The 26,004-nt window shown below is 52.5% G+C and overlaps 3 protein-coding genes across 3 annotated transcripts; 1 reads left to right on the plus strand and 2 right to left on the minus strand.

Annotated features, from left to right (window-relative positions):
- Positions 1–318: 318 nt before the first annotated feature.
- On the plus strand, positions 319–8,629 carry NAPB (NSF attachment protein beta). The gene is made up of 11 exons (XM_030946644.1): positions 319–480; positions 2,318–2,397; positions 2,662–2,778; positions 3,501–3,547; positions 3,625–3,702; positions 4,385–4,440; positions 4,668–4,752; positions 5,329–5,433; positions 5,675–5,743; positions 5,957–6,007; positions 7,010–8,629. Exons 1-11 carry the CDS (start codon positions 383–385, stop codon positions 7,112–7,114), a joined length of 891 nt encoding a protein of 296 aa, XP_030802504.1. The 5' UTR covers positions 319–382; the 3' UTR covers positions 7,115–8,629.
- A 501-nt stretch (positions 8,630–9,130) lies between these two features.
- GZF1 (GDNF inducible zinc finger protein 1) lies at positions 9,131–17,663 on the minus strand. The gene is given in 7 exon segments (XM_030946635.1): positions 9,131–10,679; positions 11,405–11,562; positions 12,185–12,352; positions 12,818–12,912; positions 15,096–15,612; positions 15,615–16,379; positions 17,552–17,663. Coding segments are annotated over 6 exon segments (2,001 nt in total). The 5' UTR covers positions 16,366–16,379; positions 17,552–17,663; the 3' UTR covers positions 9,131–10,367.
- Positions 17,664–17,799: 136 nt separating this feature from the next.
- Positions 17,800–25,650, minus strand: LOC115902816 (zinc finger protein 665-like). The gene is given in 8 exon segments (XM_030946634.1): positions 17,800–18,208; positions 18,211–18,337; positions 19,144–19,301; positions 19,831–19,998; positions 20,519–20,613; positions 21,473–22,330; positions 22,912–23,823; positions 25,539–25,650. Coding segments are annotated over 7 exon segments (2,421 nt in total). The 5' UTR covers position 23,823; positions 25,539–25,650; the 3' UTR covers positions 17,800–18,104.
- Positions 25,651–26,004: the final 354 nt, after the last annotated feature.

Here is a 26,004-nt window from a genome sequence, read left to right on the forward strand (position 1 = left end):
GGAAAGTGTAGCCTCCCTCCCGGGAATCCGAGTTTACAGGTGAGGTAATTCCCTGGAAACTCGGAGAGTGACATAAATAACCTTCGGGATAAGGACTGATCTGCTGCCACAGATCCCACCTCCGGCTGGGATCCCGCTCCCATTCCCACAGCCATCTTTTGAGTTATCTCCCGAAGGAATCCCGCTTTGGGAATATCCCGAGGGCCGCGGCTGCGCGGGTCCCACCCGCTGGGAGGAGCCGCTCATCCCCGATCCCGGCCGGATCCCGCATCCCGCATCCTGCGCGCGCCCCGCCCCGCGCACGCGCCCGGCGCGCTCCCGGTGCCGCGGCGGAGGAGGAGGAGGAGGAGGAGGAGGAAGGAGAGCAGGGAAAGCGGGAGCGATGGACAGCGCCGGCAAGGAGCGGGAGGCCGTGCAGCTCATGGCGGAGGCCGAGAAGCGGGTCAAGGGCTCGCACTCCTTCCTGCGGGGGCTCTTCGGGTGAGCGGCCCCGCATCCCCCCCGCCCGGGTCCCGCATCCCCCTTCCCGCCTCCTGCATCTCCCCTTCCCACCTCCTGCATCTCCCCTTCCCACCTCTTGCATCTCCCCCCTCTCTTCCCCAGCTCTGGATCCCCCTCTCCAGCTCTTGCCCCCCTTCTCACCCCTATTCCCAGCCCCTGAGCCCCCGGCCCCCCTCCCATCTCCTGCATCCCTTCCTTCCCCATCTCCTACATCCGCCCCCTTCCCTATTTCCTGCCCCCCTTTCCCATCTCCTCCATTCTCTCCTTCCCGACCTCTTCTCCCTTTTCCCCAACTCCTGCCCCCCAGTGTGGGTGAGAGTTTTCCTTATCCCAGCCAGAGCACGGGAGGGGGGCACACGCAGCGCTCCCATCCCGATCCAAACCCGGATTCCCTGGATCAGCCCCTCCTGGCCATCCCTGGCCACAGGGATGTGACGGGCGCGCTCGGCCTCTGCGGCTCCTGTCCCCTCCCCGCGCTCATCCCGGCCTTTTCCCGGGGGGAATCATCTCCCGGCATCCCCGGGTTCGCCCTGGCACGGATGGGCTCTCCCGACATCCCAGGAAACCTGGGCACCCCGGGACTGCGGCCGGCGTTATCCCAGAAAATGGCAGAGCGTCCTTTTCCCTGGGCCTGCTGTTCCTGGGGGTGTGCCTGGAAACGAGGTGGTTTGGCCACCTCAGTCCTGCTTTTCTTCCGTTTTTTTTAAGGAAAGAACATTCCCGGAGCGATGCTCTGTGGAGGCCGGGAGGTTTTTATCCATCAGCCCGGAAAAATCAGCTGCGGCCGCCCGAAAATCCACAAGTTTTAAATAGAAATTTCTCTCTGGCCTCCGGCAGATTAATCAGTCAGGGCCTGCTCCAGGAGCGTAATCCGGGTGGCAAATTCCTGAAAATCCTTGGAGGGAACAGGCAGAGATGTCGAGAGAGGAATTTTTAATTTTCAGGGCTAAAAACAGATGGAGGGAAAAAAAGAGGAAGGAAAGGTGGGGGGGTGGGGGTGACTCGGCTCTTGGCATCTTCCCTGCAAACGGAATGTCCAGGATTCCCAGTGCCGGCCAAATGCCTTCTTCCCACTTGGGCTCTTCCTGGAATTGCTCCATCACCTTGCACAAGAGCGGTTATCCCTTTATTTCTAATTTTTTGGGATTAAAAGGCCGGGACCTGCCCTGTTCCAGGGGCCTCTCCGAGTGTAGCATTCCTCGGTGCCACCTCCATTGGCTTTGGCTCATGCCAGAGGTGCCTTCCAAGGGCAAGGAGAGATCCAAAAATCCCTCTTGTGTTTCCAAACCGACCGTGCTTGGCTGCCAGAGGCAGAGAGCGAGGGGAGAAAAGTGCCAGAATTCCCAGGGGATGGAAAAGAAAATGGAATAATCCCTGTTGTGAGGTCGATTTAAGATCAGTGTGGATGTGGCACTTGGGGACATGTATTTTGGGGGAATGTTGGATTCGTGGGCTCGAGGGATATTCCAACCTTAAGGATTCTGGGATTCTTTTCCTTCTGAGGGAGCAGAGCTCAATCCCACCTGGCTCCTGTCAGGGAGTTATGGAGAGCAAGGAGATCCCCCCAAAGCCTCTTTTTTTTCCCAGGGTTTCCATGAAAAATCTGAATGTCCTTTCCAAAAATCTGACCTTTGGCATCTTGGAATTCTGGGAGAGCCCCCAAATCCAGCATTCCTCTTTCAGTCTTCTCACATGGGGAGTGGGATCAGCCTCACAGAGCCTGGAGAGGCCAAGATTCCCAATTCCCAATCCCAGTTTTGCCTCTGGAGCCGTTCCCTCCCCGCCTGACCTCAGGAGCATTCCTGCTGCATTCCAGGGGCAACACCCGAGTGGAGGAGGCCTGTGAGATGTACACCAGGGCTGCCAACATGTTCAAGATCGCCAAAAACTGGAGTGGTGAGTCCAAATCCTGGGATCTGGGGGGGCGTGGGTGATCCCAGAGTGCCCAAACGTCTTCCTGTGAATCGTTCCATGGGGAATGGTCTCTGTGTCTGTGTAATTCCTGTTTAAATACCGGGAGAGTGGACAAAGGGAAGGATCTTGGAGGAATTTTAAGATGCCAGCTGGAAAGCCCTCATCGCTGAGTCTCCCCAGGTCCTGGAAGCGGCGCATTCCCGCTCACTCACGGGATTCACGGGATCGCTATTCCCTCTTTTCCAGCGGCAGGAAACGCCTTTTGCCAGGCAGCCAAGCTGCACATGCAGCTCCAGAGCAAGCACGACTCAGCCACCAGCTTTGTGGATGCTGGGAATGCCTACAAAAAAGCAGATCCGCAAGGTAAGGCAGCGGAACCCGGCGGCAGCGGGATGTGGGATTGCCAAATGCTCACTGCTGGCAGAGCTGCATTCCTGCTTTTCCAGAAGGTGCTTTGGGATGATGCAGGAGGTCAGCACGATCCTGGCGTCTCCTCTTGGTGTTTGTTGGGATTTGGGATGCTGCAGGGTGTTGGGACTTTTGGCAGCTTCCATCCTGGTTTGGCTTGGCTTTAGGGAATGGCTTCAGGCAGTCACTGGGCTGGATCGCAGGAGGAGCCCTGCTGTGTCCCCGAGGCTTTCCCCAGTCCTGGCCTTTGCTGGGATGAGAATAAAGGATCTGGGATTCTTTCAACCGGGCTGTGATTTTTGGAAAGGTCTCCAATCCACTTTTCCCTAGCTAGGTCTGGAAGCAAACCCCCAACCTCCCACTAGCATTATCCCAGGACACATGGGAACAAACTCAGGGTGGATAACACCCTTTTGGAGTGGTGGAACTCCCAGATTCCCTGGAAAACAGCAGCGTTTTGGAGTTGATCCCTTGAAGTTTGCTCCACTGGGGGATGCAGACAGCAAACTCGGGGTTGGGTCATCCTGGTGTTTGTTCCCTTTGGGAATTGCTGGGGGTGCCGGGGCTGAGGTCATTCCAGAGCCCCGCTGTGTAGGCAGATATTCCCTGGAGCAGCTGCCGGGTGGGGTTTGGGAACGGGAGGTGGCTGACGCTGTTGTCTCTCACACACGCTGCAGAGGCCATCAACTGCTTAAACGCAGCCATCGATATCTACACGGACATGGTAAGGCCCCGCTCCCGGGAACGCCGCGCGGCTTCCCGGGAACGCCGCGCCTCATCCCGCTCCCCTCCCGTCCCCAGGGCCGCTTCACCATCGCTGCCAAGCACCACATCACCATCGCTGAGATCTACGAGGCCGAGCTGGTGGACATCGAGAAGGTGAGGGGACATTGGTGACGTCATCAGTGACATCATTGGTGGCCCTGGCGCAGCTTTCCCAGAAAACCTGTGGTTGCCGCATCCCAGGAAGTGTCCAAGGCCAAGCTGGAGCAGCCTGGGATGGTGGAAGTTGTTCGCTCCAGTGGAAGGGGATCACCTTTGAGGTCCCTTCCAGCCCAAACCGTTCTGGGATTTCCTTGCCCTGAGCTCAACAATTCCCTTCTCCCATCCAGCACTGGAATTCCCGGTGTAGGTGCGATCCAGCCCTGAGTTGGAGTTAGTGGTTTTCCCAGCCTGGAGGCTTTCATGGAGCAATCCCAAGTCTCTGGTGTGTCCCTGTGCCAGCAGCACTGGCTGAAGGCACCGGTGAGAATCCACCTCAGTGTTTCCCACTGGAAAAGCTCTTTGGGAGTTTCAGGGAGCCGTTTTAGTCACTTTTAGTTCCCACATCAGCACTGATTCCCTTGTTCCCACTTCCAAACTCCCTGAGCAGGAATCCCGCTGCAGATCCCCTGCTGCAATTTTGCAGGATAAAACTGGATGGGATTTAGGGGTTATTTTCCAGGCAAGGATTTCCTTCCTCGGCTCTGCTCCATTGAATCCCATCTCCCTCCCTGAATGTTGGTGCTGTTCCCTGGGCTGCTTTATCCCAGGGTGACTGATCCCACATTTCTGTCCCCAGGCCATCGCACACTACGAGCAGGCTGCGGATTACTACAAGGGAGAGGAATCCAACAGGCAAGTCCTTGGGATCAGTGGGAAGGGCTGGAACAGAAATCCATCCCTGGAGCAGGGATCCATCCCAAACACTCCCATAACCAGCACCCTTCTAATTTGGGCTGTTCCAAGAGAATTCCTCTAAATCCCAGCTCTGGGTTCCCACTTCTCTCTCTGGGAAGGGGTGCTGGGGCGTGGGCTGGTGAATTCCTGGGATTCAGGGCATGATTTTTGGGATGTGGTTGCAGCTCAGCCAACAAGTGTCTGCTGAAGGTGGCGGCCTACGCGGCGCAGCTGGAGCAGTACCAGAAAGCCATCGAGATCTACGAGCAGGTCAGGAGCCACATCCCATGGGAATAGCACCCCTTCCCAAGGAACAGGGCTCAGGGGTTGACAAAACTGCCAGAATCAGGGAATTGTTGAGGCTGGAAAAGCTCTCTGAGGTCAGAGTCCCACTGTTCCCCCTGCGTAGCCAAGTGTCCCCAAGTGCCACATTCATGATTTTCAGTGTTTCCAGGAAAAGGTTGTGAGAAATCCGTAAAAATTCCCCTTTGAACATATTTTCAACTCCCTTTGGCAGAAAATTCCCTCCTGGATTTATCAACTCTGCTTTTTGTTGGACATTTACCTGCAAATACCAGCAGTGCTGCTTGGTGCTTCCAGAGAGTTAATCCTGGAGCAGCTTCTTCCCAAATTGATTTGTTTTTCCATTTCCTCATCAACCAAGGATCAGCCTGGTGGGATCTGACTTCCCTTGGGATGAGTTCAAAACCTCCCTGCTTCCCAACAGCTTTTTGGCATTTTTCTCATGCCTTTTATTCCCAGCCCTGTGGCTCAGGGTGGAATATGAATTAGTTTAATCCAGGCTTTCCTTTCCTGCCCCTTTTTTCCATGTTTTTTTTTGTCCAGGTGGGAACAAACACGATGGATAACCCTTTGCTCAAGTACAGCGCCAAAGAATATTTCTTCAAAGCTGCCCTGTGCCACTTCATCGTGGATGAGCTGAATGCCAAGGTCAGTTATCCCAGAATTCCCAATTCCTCCTCAGCAGCCTCAGCCAGCTGGGAGAAGCTCAGTAGGCTCACAGCTGTTATCCCAAAATCCCTGATCCCTCCTCTGCAGTAGCTGGAATTCTTGATGTGCCACTGTCATGTTGGATTCTTAGTGGATATTTTCCCAAGTTTGAGGATGGGAAGGCAAATCCTGGGGGAAAAAAATAGGAATGGTGTGTGAAGGGATCTCTTCTCTCTTCCAGCTTGCGCTGGAGAAATATGAAGAAATGTTCCCGGCTTTCACAGATTCCCGGGAATGCAAGCTATTGAAAGTGAGTAACCAGGGGGATTTCCCACTTTTCCAGGGTTTTTTTCCTTTATCCCAGCATTTTAGAGGACATCAGCCTCACTTTTCCCTGGATTTGGCCCAGACCCCTGTTGGTGGTGGGTGCTTTTCATGGGTCTCTGTTCCCTGGGATGAGATGCCGGAGCGGGAACATGCAGGAATAGAGCATTCCCTAATTTTTCCTGATGTTTTTTCCCAGAAACTGCTGGAAGCTCATGAGGAGCAGAACAGCGAGGCCTACACCGAGGCTGTGAGTATTTGGGGGTGCACTTGGGAATGCTGCTTCTTCCTTCTCTTTTTGGGGATGCCTGTGCCCTGTTCAGTATTTGGGAATTTGCAGAGAGGGGCTGGGGACAGCTGCTCCAGCAAGGTCTCAGCTTCCTCCTGTAACATTCCTGGGTTTTCATGGAGAGTTCAGATCCTGCCAGGGTTTGCTGCAGCTCCCTTGACAGGAGCTTAAAGAGCTCAGGTTGGGTTTGGAGAGACTTTTCTCTGGACTGTGGCCCTGTGCCTTTTCCCTTTTTCCCTTTTTTTTTCCTCCATTCCCTTTTTTCCTCTGCTTTCAGTTGTTTCCCACCCACTTCTCCTTTTTTTTGCCCTTCCTCCTTTTCAGCCCCTTCCCTTTTTCCCCTCTCCCCTTTTTCTTTCCCTTCTTTCTAGTCCCCTTTTCCCCTTTTTTCCTTTCCCCTTTTTTTTCCTTTCCCTTTTCCCCCTTCCTATTTTTCCATTCTCTTTTTTTATCCCTTTCCCTTGTTTTTTCCCCACTTTCCCCTTGCGTTTTTTCCCCCTTTCTCCTTGTTTTTTTCCCCTCTTGTTTTTTCCCGTCTTGTTTTTTTCCCTCTTGTTTTTTTCCCCCTTGTCCCCCCGCCTTTCGCCTTGGTTCTTTCCCTTTCTCCTCTTCCCCTTTATCCTCTTCTTCCCCTTTTCCACCCTTACCCTTGTTTTGCTTTTGCCCTTGTTTGACCTTTCCTCTTGCTTTCCCTTTGCCTTTGTTTCCCTTTTTTCTCCCCTTATTTTTCCCTCCCTTTCCCCTTGTTTTTTTCCCTTTCCCCTTGTTTTTCCCCCTGCCCTTTCCCTTTATTGTTCTTTGCATCCCCCGCCTCCCTTTTCTCTCCTTTTCCCCTCCCCTTTATTCCCAGGACGAGCCACTCATCTATTCCCATGTCTGCCACTCCCCCCTCCCATCCCCGCCGCATTCCCGCCTCATTCCCTTTCCTGCCCACTCCCTGATCCACGTTTTTGCCGGTGCCAGGTGAAGGAATTCGACTCCATCTCGCGGCTGGATCAGTGGCTCACCACGATGCTGCTGCGCATCAAGAAAACCATCCAGGGCGAGGGCGACGGCGACCTCAAGTGACGCCCGCGGGCCCTTCCCGCCTCCAGCCGAGGACTTTTCGGGAATTCCCGACCCAATCCCGCGCTTTCTTTCGTCGCTTCCCACTCCCATGGCTCACTGTGTTTCTTTAGCCCCCGCTCTGTGGTGACGTTCCGGGCGGATGCCAGGCGGGAGAAGCCCTTGGAGCGGAATTCCTCCTTCTCCTCCTCGGGTTTGGTCCTGCCCATCCCGGTGCCTGCACTCGCAGCTCCCGGTTTTCCTGCTGTTCCGTTGATTCCAGCATGTAAATATTCCATCCAGGCCAGCACAGTACCAATAAGCGCTTCCAGCCGTTGTGTTCCCATTTTCCCGTTCTCAAGTGTTGGATACACTTGGATTTGGGGGTCTGGAAGTGGTGCTAGGCAGAGGCTTTGGGAATTGGGAATATCCCACACCCCCACCACGCCATAGGCATTCCAGGAGCCTAGGATCGATGTTGGCCCTAGGTCCTGGTTGGTTTCCATCTTTCTTGGATTGATTTTCCACTTTAGTTCGTGGTGTATCCCATCCCTCCACTTCCAAATAATTCCACCTGAGGAAGGATCTATTTTTGTACCTCACCCTCTGCATGTGCCGGGCACAATCCCTAAATTCTGACCCGTCGGCTGCACGCGGGTGTGGATCCCACAGGAGCCTTGTTGGAATTCGGGTGGCAGGGGGGCACAGTTTGCTTGGGAAAAGTTGAAAAATTCCTGCAGGAATTGATGGGTGTGTGGTTAAGGAGAGAGGATTGAGCTGCCTGGTTTTTCCAGACAGTGTTGGAGGCGTCGGGAGCTTGTGTAATTGGTCACTCTTTGGGAAGAGTGAAGCCATTAATTAAGGGCTGTTCTGGAGGCTCCAGGCAGCCCCAGCCCCTCTTTCCTCTGGAAGAAGTCAGGTTGGAATGTTGGGCTTTGGATAGAGCTTGGCTCGTTGGGCTCTAAAGTTCTGAAAACCAAAAATCCTGATCCATGCCAAATTCTCCTTGGTTTGGTGTTTTCCCACCCTTCCCGATCTCTGTTTCCCACAGGTCCTTGTGTTCATCCCAAACATCCCAACCAGATGGAAAAGTTGGGAGGCAGTGGGGGGGACCTCCCAGGTCCAGGCTTGGAAGCACACGGAGTTCATCCATTCCCACCCTCAGGAATGGCTTTGTCAGGCGTCCAGCACTGTGGGAGCCGGGATGAGGGGAAGCACAACTTGGGAGGCTCCACTTTTCCCGGTGTTTTTTGGTTCTGTTGCCATTCCCCGTGTCGGTGTTGTAGGACAGGAGGAGCAGGAGGGCTGTTACTCCATCCCTACACCTGGTAGTTGTGTGTGAGTAGCTCCAGCATGTCCTCTGCTGTATCCATGGTGAATTGTGACGGTTCCCAGGTGACAATTCCGCCACTCCCGCTGTATTCCCGCCCCACCTCCATCACTCTCTACTTGGAAAACTTATTTAAGGAAATGGCCTTAGCAAGAATATCATGTTTGGTGTGACTCTGTACATGAATAAAGTGAAAATCATGGATGGAAGGAGAGAGAAGTGGTTCTTCTGGAAAACTCAAAAAGCTGGAGCATGGTGGGATGATGGAAGCTGGGAGGGGGTGTGATGCCTTCGACTCCTGTTAGGAATCATGGAATGGTGTGGGTGGGAAGGGACCTTAAAGCTCATCCTGGTCCAGCGACACCTTCCACTATCCCAGCTTGCTCCAAGCCCCCTGAATACTTCCAGGGATGGGGCAGCCACAGATTCTCTGGGAAAACTCTTCCAGGGCCTCTCCCCATCCTCACAGGGCAGAATTCCATCCCAATAACCGAACTGAATTCCCCCTCTGTCACTGGGAAGCCATTCCCTCCCTCTTGTCCCGTCACTATAATTCCTGATGAAGAATCCCTCCTGCTTTTCCTTGCAGGCCCCTTCTGAGGTTTCCAGGGAACCTTCTCTTCTTCAGGTGAACTCTCCAAGCCTGTCAATATCCCAAAGTGTCCCACTGGACATAACTGAGTCACTGGCAGGTCTCCATATTCCGTATTTTAATAGGAACAGTTCAAACAAGTAACTCACTTCTGTATGTTCGCAGAGTACAAAACATTCCCTGGCTCCAGATCCAAGTGCTCAGCCCTTAAATATATCTACAACCCCTTTCCTTCCATTGGGAATAACTGAGCTCCAGCAGGAATAAATATCTCAAATATAACCTCTTGGAAATGTCCTCTGGTACAAAAATTCCCTTTTTTCTAGCTTAGAATTCCATGAGAACGCCTCCGCCACCCCTTTAATCCCAAAAAATAGCTCTGTGCCACAGGTGGGGGGTATCTTTATTGCTGGATCTCACCAGGCTGGATTGTGCTTACCTTTCCCAAAGTTCTGCTCACAGCTTCAGCTGAGGAATTGCTGTGGGAATACTACAGGAACAGGCAAAGAAATGGGAAAAAGAATGGGAAAAGCTGTGGGTTTTTACACTGGGAAGCCCATCCCAAGGTTTGAAGCATTAAACCCAAGGTCTGAAGCATTAAACCATAGCAGAGTGAGCTGCTGTTGCAAAAAACCAGGAGTCAGCCCAGCTGGAACAACACTCCAAGGCTCCTTCCTTGCCCAGGGGAAATCCCTCAAATCCTATTCCACTAAAAATGGAGCAGGAAAAGCCTCTGAACTGAGCCCCTTCCAGCACAGCTCCTTTTCACAGACTTTCTTCTAGGAGATGTCTTGTTCTCTTAATTCCATGGGAGCTGGAGCAGCTGGAAGGTGAGAACTGACAGGATCCAAGTGCCAGACTGCTCCAGTTTCCCTGCAATTGTAAAACCAAGGAAATAGCACTTGGCTGCCACCTGCCCCTTTTTGCTGCTCAGAGACTCCAAACTCCTGGAATGAAACTCCAAAGCTGCTCCCACTCGTTGGGATCTTTGGCAAAAGCAGAGAGAAACCAACATTTCCTGAAAAGCAAATTTAGCCAGACTTCTCCTGGATGAAATTCCACTGGGGAAACCGTAGCAAATGTCATAGAGAAACATCGGTTCTCCTGATTGTCCATGTGGCGTTGAATTCCGTGGAAAACAAACCTGCACCACCAAGGTACCTGAGCCACCCCCTGAATTCCTACAAATTCCCTGGTGTGATGCCACCCTGCCCGACCATCAGGAGATGGAGCTGCAGAAGGAACTTCCAGAGGAAAGCTGGAAATCCACTCTTTCCCATCTTCCCACCACCAACCTCCCTCAGCCCAAGGACTGTACAAGGGGTGCAGCCTAAGGAGCAGGAGGCAATCCCGAATTATTCCATGTTCACCAGGGCATGGAGCTGGGGCTGTGCAGAGTCCGTCTGCGTGTGGAGCACGGTGAGTTCTCCCAGCAGGGACTCCTGTGCTCCAGAGGCCTTACAGTCCGTGCTGGAATTCCCACTTCCCGGGACTGCTGCCAGACTCTGGTAGGGGCTGTTCTCTGGGAAGGACAGCAGCTTTTCCGGGATTTTGGGGGACACCTCGTATTCCTCATCAGGAAGCTCCGTTTTGTGCCCCTCGTCATTTTTTGCTGCTCCTTCCACGATGACGAGGAAGGACTTCCAGGGGGTGTTTTTATCATGGATCTGCAAAGGAATAACCAGGAGAGAAAAGGCTGGATATGGGATGACAAGGAAAAGTTTGGATCAAGCTGGTATTTGGTGTTGGTAGAAAAGGTTTTTGTTTTGGAGTCATGGAATGGTTTGGGTTGGAAGACTGGACTGTAAAGATGATCCAGTCCCACCCCCTGCCATGGACAGGGACACCTTCCCCTATCTCAGGCTGCTCCAAGCCCTGTCCAACCTGGTTTTTAACAATTCCAGGAATGCAGCACCCCCAGTTTTCCTGGGAAAACTGTGCCAGGGCCTTCCCAACCTCCCAGGGAACAATTCCTTCCCAACATCCCACTTAACCCCAACTTCCATCAGCTTGAACTGGAAGTCTGCTCCGGGCTTGACCCGTCAGTCCCATGGAACGTGGCTCTGAGGAGCTGGAACATGCTCCAGGCACGCCAGCACTGTGGGATCATACTGAGGTGTGCTGGTGCAGCATGGATTTGTCGGTGAAGGTCCTGCACCCACAGGTTTCCTGGGAAAACCATGCCAGGGCCTTCCCAACCTCCCAGGGAACAATTCCTTCCCAACAACCCCCCTAAGAGTGGGAGGGATCGTATTGAGGTGTGGTGGTGCAGGGTGGATTTGTCAGTGAAGGTCCTGCACCCACAGCTTTTCTGGGAAAACCATGCCAGGGCCTTCCCAACCTCCCAGGGAACAATTCCCTCCCGACATCCCCCCTGGCAGCGGGGTCATACCGAGGTGTGGCGGCGCAGGGTGGATTTGTCGGTGAAGGTCCTGCCGCAGGCGTTGCACATGAAGGGCTTCTCGCCGGTGTGGATGCGGTGGTGCCGCTGCAGCGCGTTCAGCTGCGTGAACTGCTTCCCACACTGGTCACAGCAGTACGGCCGCTCCCCTGGGAATGCGGCATGGGACACAGGCTGGGAACGCGGGCAGAGCACAGCTGCTGTGCCTCGACAGTGCCCAGCTACCCCTGGCTGGCAGGGAATGGTCAGGGAAAACATCCTGGCGGTACAAATGTCACACTGGAGGCAGCAAGCTCTTCCCAGCCCCATAAAGATGTGCTGCCACTCTGTTTTTCCATGGATTTTCCGTTAGAGACTCAAGTCCTGCCCAGAATCCAAGTATTCCTCCCCCTTATTCACTCTTCTCTGAGCAAGAACCCCTGAGCCACTCCCAGCCCTGGGATCTCTCTGAACACACCACAAACTCCCTGTTTGGAAAGAGATCCCATTTTCCTCCTTCCCTGGATAAACCTTCGGAGCTGTACCAGAGCGCTCCATCACCAATGATCCAGGCAGGTTATTAAGGTATCTCCACAGCCTGTGGAAGCATTCCAGGGAATTGCTGTCACTCAGGACTAGTGGGAGAAGGGGAGAACATGAGACATCAAGCAGTGCACATGGGGAAAAACCTGGCTGAGAATTCCTTGCTGGAATATTGCAGTGGTGAGGGCTCTGTATCCAAGAAAAGGAGCACATCCTACCTGTGTATCCAAGAAAAGGGACACATCCTACCTGTGTGGACTTTGATGTGCTGGTACAGGGAATTCCTCTGGGCAAAGGTCCGGAAGCAAACCTCACATTTGAAGGGCTTGGATCCCGTGTGGATCCGGTTGTGGTGTTTCAAGTATTCCTTGGAGGCAAAGCTCTTCCCACAGGTTTCACACATGAAAGGCCTTTCCCCTAAAAAAAGTGGGAAAAGGAGGATTAAACCAGCAGAGCTTTGGGAATGCTCTTAAATATCCCACCGAAATTCCAGAGTGTGTCCTCACTGTGGGGATATTTAAAGGTCACCCAGTTCCAAACCATTCCATGGGCAGGGACACCTTCCCCTATCCCAGGTTGCTCCAAGCCACTCCCAACTTGGCCTGAACAATTCCAGGGGGGGAATCCACAGCTTCTTTAGGAAAACTGTTCCAGGGCCTCACCACTCTCACAGGGAAGAATTTCTTCCCAAAATCCAGTTTAAATCAACCCTCCCTCAGCTTCAAATCACTGGATATCCTGGGAACCCTTCTCAGGCAAATCTCACCTAAGAGATGACAGTATCTCGTTTTATCCATAAAAATGTGGACAAAAAGCATTTTCTGAAGGCAGCATTTTCCCTGGAATGGTTGGGACTGGATTTTCCCAGTTTTCCAGCCTCACCTGTGTGGCAGCGCCTGTGGTAGATGAGCATGTGGTTCTGGGTGAAGCGGGCCCCACACTCATCACACACAAAGGGCTTCTCCCCCGTGTGGATCCTGCAAGGAAAAAAGGAATGTTGGAACTCCAAGATGAGCCTTCCCCTCATTCCCATTGATCCTTACTGCTGGATCAACACCCACATCCAAAAATGTTACGGTAAAAGCGAATTTTTCAAGGTGAAACGCAGCCAAATTCGGAAAATTCTCTCCACGTTGTGGCGCCAAATCCTTTGGGATGTGAGGGAAAGCTTCTCAGGGGGTTGGGATGGCTGCTCTTCCTGGAGAGGCACATCCACGTGGCAAAATATATCCCCAAGGATGAGAAATCCCCACCACCGGCTGCCACCGCACCCAAATTAAGGCAGCATTGAGTTTCCAGTGTCCAAAATTCCTGAAAGGGCTCTGAGAACAGAAAAAAAATCAGGTTTAAACCCTCAGAGAGGACTTTTTCCCTCATAAAAATGTCCCTGGCTGAAGACTGATAAAATAACTGATAAAATCAGGTTAAACCCCTCAGAGAAGATTTTTACTCTGATAAAATGGTCTCTATCATGAGACAAGGTAGAATGACTGATAAGATCAGGTTCAAGCTCCTCAGAGTTAATTTCTGCTCTGATAAAAACACCTTCAGGAAAATAAAACTGATAAAATCAGGCTCAATCCCTCAGAGAGGAATTTTTCTGCACCCCTAATCAAAATGTCTGCTCTGAGACATATGAAATACCTGATAAAATCACGTTAAAGTCCCTCAGAAATGATTTTTACCCTGGTAAAAACACCCTGGGACAGATAAAATAACTGAGAAAACCATGTTAACCCCCTCAGAGATGATTTTTGCCCTCATGAAAAGGGCTCTGCCCTGAGACAGATTAAGAAAAGGGATAAAATTGGGTTAAACCCCTCAGAATCTACTTCTGCCCTGATAAAAATGCCCTCAGAAAGATAAAATTGATAAAATCAGGTTAAAACCCCTCAGGGATGATTTTTCCCTTATCAAAATGCCCTAAGGTAGACAAAACACTGACAAAATCAGGTTAAAACCCCTCAGAGGTGATTTTTTTTCCCTGATAAAAACAGCCTGGGACAGATAAAACCCAGCGGGTGCCGGATCAGCTCCGTGTGGGTGACATCGGTGACGCGCCACCTCCTCCTGTTCCCAGATCCATTGTTTTCCCTGCTTCGCCCCCAAATCCGTCATTTTCCCACTGAAAAACCTGCAACATGCTTCCCAAATATTTCCACACTTGTCTTTGTATTGAGCCTAAGGATGTGCTGGAGGAATCCCACCTGGATTTCCCCGCAGCACAGGCCTGGCCCATGCGGGATATGAGGAGAAAACAGGGATTGGGGAGGCCCTGAAAGGGAAAACAGGGATTGGGGAGGCTCTGAGGGCTGCATCCCATATGAAATCTGGGATTTTGGAGGCCCTGAAAGAGAAAACAGGGATTTGGGAGGGCCCTGAGGATTGGACCCCATTTGAGGAGAAAAAAGGGATTTGAGGTGCACCCCATATGAAAACCAGGATTTGGGAGGCCCTGAAAGAAAAAAACCAGGGTTTTGGGAGACCCTGAGGGCCTGAAAGAGAAAACAGGGATTGGTGCACCCCACATGAAAACAGGGATTTGGGAGGCCCTGAGGACTGGACTGTATTTAAAGAAAAAAACAGCAATTTGGAAGGCCCTGAAAGAGAAAACAGGGATTTGAGAGATCCTGAGGCCTGCACCCCACATGAAAACAGGGATTTGGGAGGCCCTGAGGGCTGAACCCTGTATCAGGAGAAAACAGGGATTTGGGAGGCTCTGAAAGAGAAAACAGGGATCTGGGAGGCTCTGAAGGCCGCACCCCACATGACAATAGGGATTTGGGAGGCCCTGAGGACTGGACTGCATTTGATGAGAAACCAGAGATTTGGGAGGCCCTGAGGACTGGACCCCATTTGAGGAGAAACCAGGGATTTGGGAGGCCCTGAGGACTGGATACCGTATCAGGAGAAACCAGGGATTTGGGAGGCCCTGAGGACTGGATACCGTATCAGGAGAAACCAGGGATTTGGGAGGCCCTGAGGACTGGATACCGTATCAGGAGAAACCAGGGATTTGGGAGGCCCTGAGGACTGGATACCGTATCAGGAGAAACCAGGGATTTGGGAGGCCCTGAGCACTACACCCCATTTGAGGAGAAACCAGGGATTTGGGAGGCCCCAAGGGCTGCACCTGGAGCGCGGGGAGAGCCGCTCCTACCTCATGTGTGTTTTCAGCGCCGAGGGCTGGGAGAACTTGGCCTGGCACTCGGGGCAGCCGTAGGGCTTGTGGCCCGTGTGCGTCCGTTCGTGCAGCCGCAGGGCCGTGCGGGAGCTGAGCCCCTTGCCGCACTGGTGGCACTGGTGGCGCTCGCCGCCGCCCTCGTGCACCTGCAGCACGTGCCTCTTGACGTCCTTCTTCCTCTTGAAGCGCTTGGCGCAGAGCTCGCAGGGGAAGCGGCGCTCGCTGCTGTGCACGTGCCGCTGGTGGCTGCGCAGGTTGCAGCGGTTGGCGAAGGTCTGCGCGCACGTCTCGCAGCGGAACTCCAGCGCCGAGGCGATCCCGTGGCTCTGCTGGACGTGCTTCAGGAAGCTCTTCTCGTACAGGAACTCCTTCTGGCACGTGCCGCACTTGAAGGCGCCGCCGCGCTTCTTCTTGTCCTCCTCCTCCTCGCCCTTGGCGGGGTTTTTTCGGGAGGCCCCCTCGGGTTTGCCGGAGTTCTCCTCCTGCTCCTGCTCTCCCTCCTCGCCCTTGGGCTGCTTTTCCTCCTCGGCGTTCGCTGCTGCTCCCGCAGCCTCCGGGTGTATTTCTTCTTGGGGATCTCCACAAACACCTTCCTGCCGGCCAGCCGCCCGCTCGCCCTGCGGATCTTGTTGTAAGGAGCCTTCAGCGCTTCCTTCTTTTTGTCCACCTTCTCCTTGGGCTTGGCAGCCGGCCCCTCGGCAGACGCTCCGCGGCCGGGCGCGGCTACGGAACACTCCGGAGAGTCCCGCTCGGCCTTGGCTGCGGGCACGGCACCGGGGCGGGCGGCGCTCTCCTCCTCGGAATTCTGCGACTCCGAGAAGTTCTGCAGCTCCAGCAGCACGGACTCCAGCATCTGCCTCTTCAGCTGGAAGCAAGTCTCGGAGAGATCCAGGCACTTGAGCTTCTCGGCGATCTCCAGCATGCGCTGCACCCTGTCCTCCTCCACCTCCACGCGCGCCGTGTAGACGAACTCCAGGAAGGAGGCGAAATCCGCCACCTGCACCTCGTTGAGGAACACGTTGCTGCGGGGGCCGTCCACGGGCTCCTCGTTGAGGAAAACCTCCTTGAAGAACTTGCTGGTGGCGGCCAGCACGGCCTTGTGCGCCGGGAACTCGGCGCGCACGCCCTGGTACTCCACGCTGACGGTGACGTCGCACAGGTGGCCCAGCAGCCGCAGCTGCTGCATCTCGTTCAGCAGGTTGATGGGCGAGGACTTGGATTCCAGCAGGACGGGGTTGCTTTCCATCTTCCTTCTCCCTGCTGAAGATATCCCCATGTCAGCCAGCGGGATTCTGCGCGTTTGGGGCGGCTGGGGCTGGGGTTTTGTGGAATCGCTGGGGTTGGGAAGAGCTCCGAGGTCGTTTAATCCAACTCCAGCTCCTCAGGAAAACCATAGAGTGAATCTGAGCTTAAACCCCAACCCCAGCTTTCCATGAAACCCTCTGGGCTGCCAGAACCTACCCTTTGAGATAGGGATGGAACAAACAGAGCTGGCACATGGAATTAAGGAATTATTCCTGGCCTCACCAGGTGATAATAAAAAGAAGGCAAGATTAAGCAAAAAGTTCACTGCAGTCCTAAAAACCCGTCTGAAAATGCCTCCCACCCAAAATTCCAAGCTCTTATGTGATGGATAATTGTATCCACACACTGAAAATCCCCAAAATGACGGGAGTTCCTCAAAATGGACTCACAGCCTGAACATTTTGGAGGCCCATTTCCAACCTTCCATCGGGCCCTATTTCTTGGGAATGTCTGAAGCTGCTCCAAAGCTTGTAAAAAGAGTGGAAGTTTTGGGGTGTTTTCCCAAATATCTAACCCCAGAACAAACCAGGTTTCTATGGATTTAAAGGTGCTTTGAGGAATCTGTTAAGTCTAACCCTGTTTCTACCAGAATCTGAGGAATTTCTTTCTATGTGCTGCGAATTAAGTGATGTCTCACCCAATGCTTTATAAACAATCAGTGATACCAAAGTGACACTTTTTTTACCCTAATAAAATGATTTTTAACTACTTCTCCTGTTATTTCACAACTACCCCTCTAATTCCATTTGAGCACTGTCAATTTCTCAGGAATACCTCCCCTTCCAGAGGCAAAACTGGCTGGAAAGAGGCAAAAAAAGGGGAATGGGGAGAAGGATTCCCAGGCAGCTGCTGCTGAACTCATGGAGAACCCCAAAGTGCCCACTTCCAATCCATTTGCACAGGACCCTGGATCCCATGGGAATGCTGGGGTGGGGGAAAACACAGGGGGGAAAAAGGGGAGAGGAGAGGGGGGAAACAAGGGGGGGAGAAGAAAAGGGAAGTGAAAAGAATGGGGGGAGAGAGGAGGGAAAAAAGGGGGAAAAAGAGGAGGAGGGGGGGGAATAAAGGGGAAAGAGGGGAGAAAGAGAAGGCGGGCGGGGCCAGCCTTCCATTGCCCCTGCACTCACGGCTGCCGGCCCGTTCCCGGTTTTTTCCCGGTTTGTTCCCGGCTCCTTCCCGGCCGCGGCTCCCGCTCAGCCCCGGGCGCGGCCGGAAGCGCTGACGCGCCACGACCCCGGGCGGAGGCGCGCCGGAAGTGACGTCACGCAACGCGCCGGGCGTTGCTCGGCAACGCGGCCTACCCCGCCCCCGGCTTTGGCATTCCCAAATCCCGGCATTTTCCCTGGGAAATTCGGGCGAATGAAGGAGGGACGGGCTGGGCGGCTCTGGCAGCTTTATTAAAGGAGGAATTGGTGATTTACAGCGCTGTGTTTGTATAAACACACACCCCGCCCTGCCCATTCCCAATGGGATGCTCCCACAGCTTGGGGAAAAATAAACTTCTGGCCAGATGCAAACATTTCAGTGGAATAAATACCCTCATGAGGAATTACCCCTTTATCATCGGCAATGCAGCTCCCGAGGCAGCTGCAGTGACCATTGGGAATGATTCCCTGCATTCTAAAGGATAACTCCTGCCATTCTGCCTCCAACCGCCCATTTTTGGGTCTAAACCTGACTTTATAAGTACAAAAGGGAGAGGTCAGTGTCCCCGGTGTCCCCAAGCCCAGGTGTCACGTGTGCTGCTGCTGCTTTAGCACTTCCTGGTTCATAAAGTTTCCCGACCAAATTTCCGGCACGGGATCTCCTCCCGGATGCGCTTCCACTAAAGTTTCTATTTTGGACCAGTTGTGGTCTTTCTTTTGTGTGAGGTCGATCAAGTAGCTTCTCCAGTGAGCATTCCGGTCATGGATCTGGGGAAAAAAAAAGGGAGCGAGACAGAAAAACAATTAGATCTGATTTTTAACTGCCAAATGTTTAACTAAATCCAACAATTCTGGGATAACTCCACGATCCTGCGCTCAAGTCTCAACTCAAACACAAACAAGGCTCTTTTGCCAAATCCGTGCTGAATTTCTGGCTCTGCTGCCATGGAATGCATCCAAAATCAGCTGGAATTTCAGCACACAGGCAAAATATTGACTTGGAGCTGGAAGGGAACCTCCTGTTCTGTCTGTGCTGTCACTTCCAGGACCTGGAGGTCTCTGGGAAGAGCCGAGCTCAGCGTTTTCCAGCGGAATGCTGGGAATGTGTGAATTCCTGCGGCACGAGGTTGAATAAACCATGGTGTTATGAGGCTGGAATGAGGCTTAAAGCATTGGACACTCTGCAGTTAATCCATAAAAAAATCTAAAACCCCGAGTCCTTCCTCACACATTTTCATGGAATCTTTTAGAGGAAAAGATCTCGGAGATGACGACCACCAGGAAGTGCTGTATCCAGTCACTCCCAGGGATGGTGACTCTTCCCCTAGGGCTGGCAGCCACCAGTGGGAGCTGCTGTGCTGCTGGACCAAAACCCCACAAAGTTCAGGAGAAGACGGTGGCTTTAAGATGGCGGCTTTAAGATGGTGGCTTTAAGATGGCAGCTCATCGCCCTGCCCTGAAACTCATCCCTAGCACGGCCCCTCCTGAGGGCTGGACATTCCCGCTGCCAGGGTGGCACTGGCAGGCTGGAGGTGGCACTGAGGAGGGGGAAGGTGCCATGGGGGATGTCCTACCGCCACGTGCCGGCGCAGGGTGGACATGTCGGTGAAGGTCCTGTCGCAGGCGCGGCACTTGTAGGGCTTCTCGCCGGTGTGGATGCGCTGGTGGCGCCGCAGAGCTCCCTGCTGAGTGAAGGCCTTGCCACACTGCTCGCAGAAATAGGGACGGGTCTCTGGCAATAACAGCGACAGCGAAGGGTTAGGGGCACTTAGGAGAGAGCAGCTGGCTCTTCCCGGGAAGTGTCCAAGGCTGGATGGGGCTTGGAGCAACCTGGGAGAGTGGAAGGTGTCCATGGCAGGGGGTGGAATGAGATGCCCCTAAGGTCCCTTCCAATCCCAACCATTCCATGGTAAATATTTCCCAATACCTGCCAAGGCTACTCTACTCCATCCTCTACTCCAAATTCCTTCAGCTGCACAATCCAGGCCTCAGTTTTCTAGGATACCACGCAACGCTCCCATGAGCCCTGCTTCCCGACAGAATTTCCATCCTTGGAGGTGTCCAAGGAATGCCTGGACGTGGCACTCAGTGCCCTGGGCTGGTGACAAAGTGGGGATTGGGCACAGCCTGGACTCGATGACCCTGGAGCTCTTTTCCAACCTCAATGATTCTGGGATCCCCTAATTCAGCAATGGGCTGGAATGTCCCCGTGCACACAAGGACCACAAAGCCACCGTTCCTTTTCCCAGCCCTGGAATTACCTGCATGGACGTTGCTGTGCTGGGCCAGGGAGGCTCTGAGTCCAAAGGCTTTCCCACAGACCTCACACCTGTAGGGTTTGGCTCCCAGGTGACAGCGCTTGTGGCACTTGAGGTACTCGTTGGTAGCAAAGTGCTTCCCGCACACGTCACACCTGAACAGCCGCTCTCCTGAGGGAAGAGAAACCGGACATTAGGAATTCTCCCAGGGGAATTCTGTCCTTCAGAATCAGTCTGCAAATCACAGAATCCAGGCTGGAAAAGACCTCCAGGGTCATCGAGTCCAACCTGTGCCACATCCAGCTGTCCCCTGAGCACATCCAGGCATGGGGACTCCATCCCATTCCAATGCCAGATAACCCTTTCCATGAAGGAATTCTTCCTGATATCCAACCTGAACCTCCCCTGGCACCACTTGAGGACATTCCTCTCATCCTATCACTTGTTCTTTGGGAGCAGAGCCCAAATTCCCCCTGGCTCCTGTCAGGGAATTGTGGAAAGCAACAAAGTCCCTCCAGAGTCTCCTTTTCTCCAGGCTAAAAGTCCTTCTATCCCTATTAATTCCTTCCTGGTACTTGGATACTCTTCCATGAGTTACAAAAAATAAAACAAAAAAAAAGGGCATTTATTTCATATCTCAGCAATAAAACAGGAAAGGCATAGGAAAACCACCTGGAATATTTATTCCCACCTGTGTGTGTCCTTTTGTGGCCGGTGAGTTTTCCTTTGTCGGCAAAGGAAGCGCCGCAGTCCTCACAAATGTAGGGCTTCTCCCCAGTGTGGGATCTAATGGAGAGAAAACACCAAAGATCAGTAATTAATTAGGTCTTGATGCCTAAAATACTGGATTTGAAACAATGCTTGGGTTTTAAATGTAGTGGGAAAAGGAAATTCTGCTCCCTCAGAAAACTGAGTGTTTCCAGCTACATTCTAGGAGTAAAACTCACATTAAAATTGACCTTTTAAAATTCAAAATTCCCATTTAAAATTTACCTTTTCCTCGCTTTCAGGCCCTAGAAAATCCATCTTATTTTCCCAGACAGCTCAGAGCATGGGAAAGGAGAAAGAAGGGAAAATCACAGAAAATGACACAGAATCAGAAAAATCTGAGCGTAATGTTTGGTCTTAACTTATTCCAACCCAAACAGGATGATGTCCAAAATCATTTCTGATTTTGAGCTGTCAGGACAAAGGATTATCATCAATCTTGCTCTGGAGAAAGATGGGAAATTCCATGGGATGATTCACCCTCTCCTGGGAAAGGGCACATCCACACAGACACCACCAGGGAGCAACTCATCCCGTCAAACTCCAGCTGAGCAGCGCAGATTTGGATTTGCACATGGAGATGAAATCCCATGGCAATTCCTTGCTCTGAGGGTGAGCACTGCTCAGGGTCTGTTTCTCCAGGATCCCTGACTCACTCTTCATCACTGAGGGCCATCATGGGATTTTAGAGCCTGTCCCAAATGATGGATATTCCCTGCAAGTCTGGACAGGGTATCCATGTCGAAATCTCGACTGTAGGAGACGCAACGTGGAGCCAAAGCCTTTGCGCAAGGGAATTAATCACGGATCCCACTGAACCCAATATCCTGGCATTCCTGCTGTAAGGGGCAAGGAATGTGCACGGCTGGAATCTGACCTGGTATGGATCTTGAGCTGGGAAGGCTGAGCAAACCTGGAGTGACACACGCCACACTCGTAGGGCTTCTCTCCGGTGTGTGTCCGCATGTGGAACACCAGCGCCGTGCGGGAGCTCAGGATCTTGCCGCACACGGAGCACAGCGGCCGCTTGGCCCTGCCCTCGTGCTTCCTCATGGAGTGAGTCCTCACATCCCGCTTCCTCTTGAAGGTGGCCTGGCAGAGGCTGCAGGAGAACCTCCTCTCCTCGCTGTGCACGCAGGCGCGGTGCTCCTTCCAGCTGGTGTAGGTGGCGAAGGCCTTGCTGCACACCTCGCAGCGGTACACCTTGCCAGGCAGGCTCTGGTGCACGTCCCGGCAGTGATCCACGTATTTCTTCCGGGAGACAAACTGCTCCTGGCACTTGTCGCATTGGATCACGTAGATGGATCTCTTGTTGGCCACACTTTTACTGGCCTTCTTTAGTTTAAAACCTGGTTCAGGTTCTTTGCTTTCTTTCTCTGTTGAGGTTTCATCCTCCTCCTCCTCCTCAGAACATTCCTCATTGTCCCTGCTTCCTTCAACTTCCGAGTATCCTGTGTTATAGTCTCCCTGCTCCTCGCCCTTCACACTCATTCCACCTTCATCTTCATTCCCTCCTTCAGCTTCCTGGGATTCCTCTTGCTCCTTGCTCCTTTCTGCTTCAGCAACGGATGAATTCCCAGCATCTTCCTCACACCCTGAGGTTTCCGGTGCCCCATCCCAAGTCTCTCCATCGGGATTTTTGTCACGGCTTGTGGGGTTTGGGCAATGTGAGGATGGAACCACCATCCAATAGACAGGCAGGAGTTTCCTCTCTTGCCCAGACTCATGGATTTTCCTGTTAAAAATGGAGGACAACTTCCATTAGGTTTAATTGAAACTTATTAATTGTTTAATTGTTCCAATTCAGGCCTTGGGGAAAGAGTCCTTTCCCTTCAATTGTTCCTTGCACCATTTAAGAAATTTCCATCATGCTGGGAAAGCCTGAAAATAGGGAGATTTTGGGAAGAGTTGGACCAGCTAATTAAAGAAAACTAAAATGCCTCAGTTCATTAAGATCTGTACTTTTCACCTGACCAGGAATGTAGGATGGACTTTTCCTCCCAGGTCATGAAATTATTGATTTAAACCAAAGGAAATAGAGACTAAATGCCCAGATAAAGACACAAAATTCCTCCTTAAAACCACAAATCTGAGGATTCCAAGGAAATCTGGTTGCACAAATCCCCCTTAATCCAATGGGAAATTGCTCATCTAGGAGACCTCAATCCACTCATCCGCACTGCAAAGCCAAGTGAAAAACCCCTATTTCAACACGCTTCGAGTCAGATCCATGGAATTCTGGAACTGAGGCAGGGAGGACTCCAGGAACGATCTATCCCGGAATCCCAGGGAAGGGCATTCCTGGGAATGCCGTACCTGAGGTGGGAGGTGTAGGCAGCCCTGCGGGCGAAGCTGGCGGGGCAGCGCTGGCAGCGGAAGGGCCCGTCCCCAGTGTGCGTCCGGATGTGCACGGCCAGGCCGCACTTGGAGCTGATGGCCTTGTCACAGTAGGGACACACCTGGGATTCCTGCTTCTGCTCCTGCCCCCTGCGGAGGGAATGGCCATCCTTGTTTTCCAGGCTGGTGATATCCACACCCAGTCTGGCTGGGGAATGTGGCTTGTTGCACTCGGGCAGCTTTGCCGGCCTGGATTTTGGGGCTGGAAAAGCTGTGGCCTCCTGCTCCAGGTCTCCTCCTTGGCCTCCAATGAGCTCATAGCCTGCTAGCAGCTCCTTATGTTTCTGCCTATCCCAAAGTTTCCTCTGCATGGGAATTGCCACGACCTGGGAAGAGTTCCTGGGGTTCTCCTCTTGCTGGATACAAGGCCACTGTGATCCCCTATTTTCACCCCTCTGCCCTTTCAGGTGGAGGCTCAAATCCAAGCCCTTCCTGCCCTCTGCCTTCACTTCCTCACAAATATCAAGCAAATCCTTGCATTCCAGCCTTTCTGCTATTTCCTTCATCCTCTGGAGCTTTCCCGCCTCGATCTCCACCTCTGCTGTGTACACGAACTCCAGGAAGGAGGTGAACTCCTCGGTGTAGATGTCCTGCAGAGTCACCGTGCACTTCTGGGTGTCCAGCATCTCCTGGTGCAGGAAAAGCCCCTTGAAGTAGTTGCTGGAAGCTGCCAGGACGGCTTTGTGAGCCAGGAATTCCTCCTGAATTCCCAGGTGTTGGGTGAGGACTGTCACATCGCAGAGGTGCCCGAGGCGGTACAGGGAATGCAGAGCCCTCAGGAGGTTGGGAGCAGCAACCTTGGACTTCATCAGGATTTTCTTCTTCTCCATCCTGCCAGAAGAAACAGAAAAACGTTGGAGTGATTCTTCCTATCTTTCCATTCAAGCCCAGTGGAATTCCATGCCCTAATTCCTTGTTCACCCTTCACAGGTGAAATTATAGAACCACTGAGATTGGAAAAGACCTTCCAACCTTTGATGGAGCACCAGCACCTGAACTAAACCATCTCCCAGGAGCAGGAAATTGAGGGAATATGGGCAAAAGAGTGTTTCCTAAATTCTGTTGGAAAAGGATTGCTCACGTCCAGATTCCCACTGGGTAATTCCCACAGCCAGCAGGGATCTCTGCAATGCTCCCAGTCCAACACCTGCCAACTATTCCCATGTGGAGACACAACCCCAGCACACTGGAAGCAGCGCAGATCCCGAGGTTCAGCTCCAAAATCCACAGGAGCTTCCAGCCCATCTGCTGCCTCCGTGTTTTCCAGCAGGAAAATCCTGGTTTGTGTGCAGTGCTTAGAGAAATCAATGAGAGCAGCACGTGCTAATTTCCTGCTGCTCCTTTGTGAGATTCCCATCTCCGATAAGATCCTGATCCACACTCCCACAGGAGCTCCTCTTAACACCAGGATCTGACACGGAGCCCGATGGGAGAGATAAATTCCAAGATCATCTCCAAGTTCAGCTGCTTCTGGATTAAACCCCCCCCCCAGCAACTGAAGCATCTTTCCCCAAATCCATCAATTCCCACCATTTTTTCCGTCAGAAAAAAACTTGAGATTTGTATTTTCTGTTCCCATTTGGAAGCTGATCTTTAGTTTTCCAAAGTGCTGCTGCATCCTTAAGTCTCCAAAACACTCACTCCAAGGATTTAAACAAAATCCCCATTTCCTCCTCATTTTATGGGTTTGTTTATAACTTCTTTCCAGCTTTTTCCCTGGCAGTTTGGGAATAAATACTTAAAAAATGTGCACACGTGTGCAAGATTTGCAGAAAGCATAATTAATCCAAGAGATTATTTGCAAAGACCCTTTAATTGCATCAGAACTGATGCAAAACTCAAACCATATTTCAATTCAATTACAGAGTTCCTGATGAGGAATTGGAATCAGTGCAACTGGAATCAGTGCAATTCCTTTAAAAAATAAAGCCTAGCAGTAGCCTGAATCTCCGAGAAAATCTTTATATTTGTATATTTTTATAATCTCCATTTACCTGCTGGAAAAAAAAATTCTATGTTATCCACCTGAAAATCTCCATTTATGCTACAGAGCATCCCTATTTAGCGCTCAGGATCCATCTCCATTTATCTCCCCAATCTCCATTTATTCTCCAGGAAAATCTCAATTTATGCTTCAGAAAAAAAAAAAAAATCTCAATTTGTGCCCCAGAAAAACTTCCATTTATGCTCCAGAGAATTTCCATTCTCCCTCCAGTAAACTTCTGGCCAAATTCCTCTAAAAGTCCTAAAGTTTGGGTTTTTTTTTTTGAAACACAGAGCACTTGGATTTCTCCCTAACCACGTTACCTTCGGGACACCCCTGGAAAGGCTCCTCCCCCGAGGAATTCCAGGCTGGCCTAGCACCGGCGCTCACCATCCTTCGGGAATGCCGCCGTGCCGTGCTGCTCCTTTTCCCACTGGCACTGCCGGGATCATTTTCTGGATTTTGAATGCAGCCACAGGATTTTTATCCGTAGATGTCTGGGAAGCGCTGCGAGGAAAGCAGAGATAGGGAATGTTTATCCCAGCGGGAGACGAGGGGTCACCTGTGCACTTCCGGAGGCGGCAGCAGCCGGGAATCGCCTCCCGCCCGGCAGGACCAGCCCAGATCGCTCCCGCCGCTCCCGGGGCTGATTCCCGGCGCTCCCGGGCTCCATCCCGAGGGTCCCTCCCGGCCCCGGCCCGCCCTTACCCCGCCGCCTCCTCCGCCGGCTCCCGCCCGAAAGCGCCATGGCGGCCGCGGCCTCAGCGCCTCAGCGCCGCCGCCATTTTGAGTGAGGGCAGGGCGTTCCCACAGAACTGGGGAAAAAACCCTTTAAACCGCGCCTTAAATCGACCCGAATCCTCCCCCCCCCACCAAAAAAAACCAACAAACATTCCCAAAACGACTCATTGTAGAAACAATTTGTTTTCACGCTTTCAAAAAGCCGAGGTTAAATGACCTCAGTGATGTGTGTCCTCAGTTTGCTGGGGCAGCTCCTCAGGCTCTGCCAGTATGGATACTGGGATATC

Source organism: Camarhynchus parvulus, chromosome 3, assembly GCF_901933205.1.
Source record: "Camarhynchus parvulus chromosome 3, STF_HiC, whole genome shotgun sequence".
In the NCBI taxonomy this organism is placed as follows: domain Eukaryota; kingdom Metazoa; phylum Chordata; class Aves; order Passeriformes; family Thraupidae; genus Camarhynchus; species Camarhynchus parvulus.

Coding starts and splice junctions, on each gene's coding strand:
- NAPB (XM_030946644.1), top strand. CDS start 383: ATGGACAGCGCCGGCAAGGAGCGGGAGGCCGTGCAGCTCATGGCGGAG. Junction 4,753..5,328: donor CCATCGAGATCTACGAGCAG/GTCAGGAGCCAC, acceptor TTTTTTGTCCAG/GTGGGAACAAACACGATGGA. Junction 6,008..7,009: donor GCGAGGCCTACACCGAGGCT/GTGAGTATTTGG, acceptor TGCCGGTGCCAG/GTGAAGGAATTCGACTCCAT.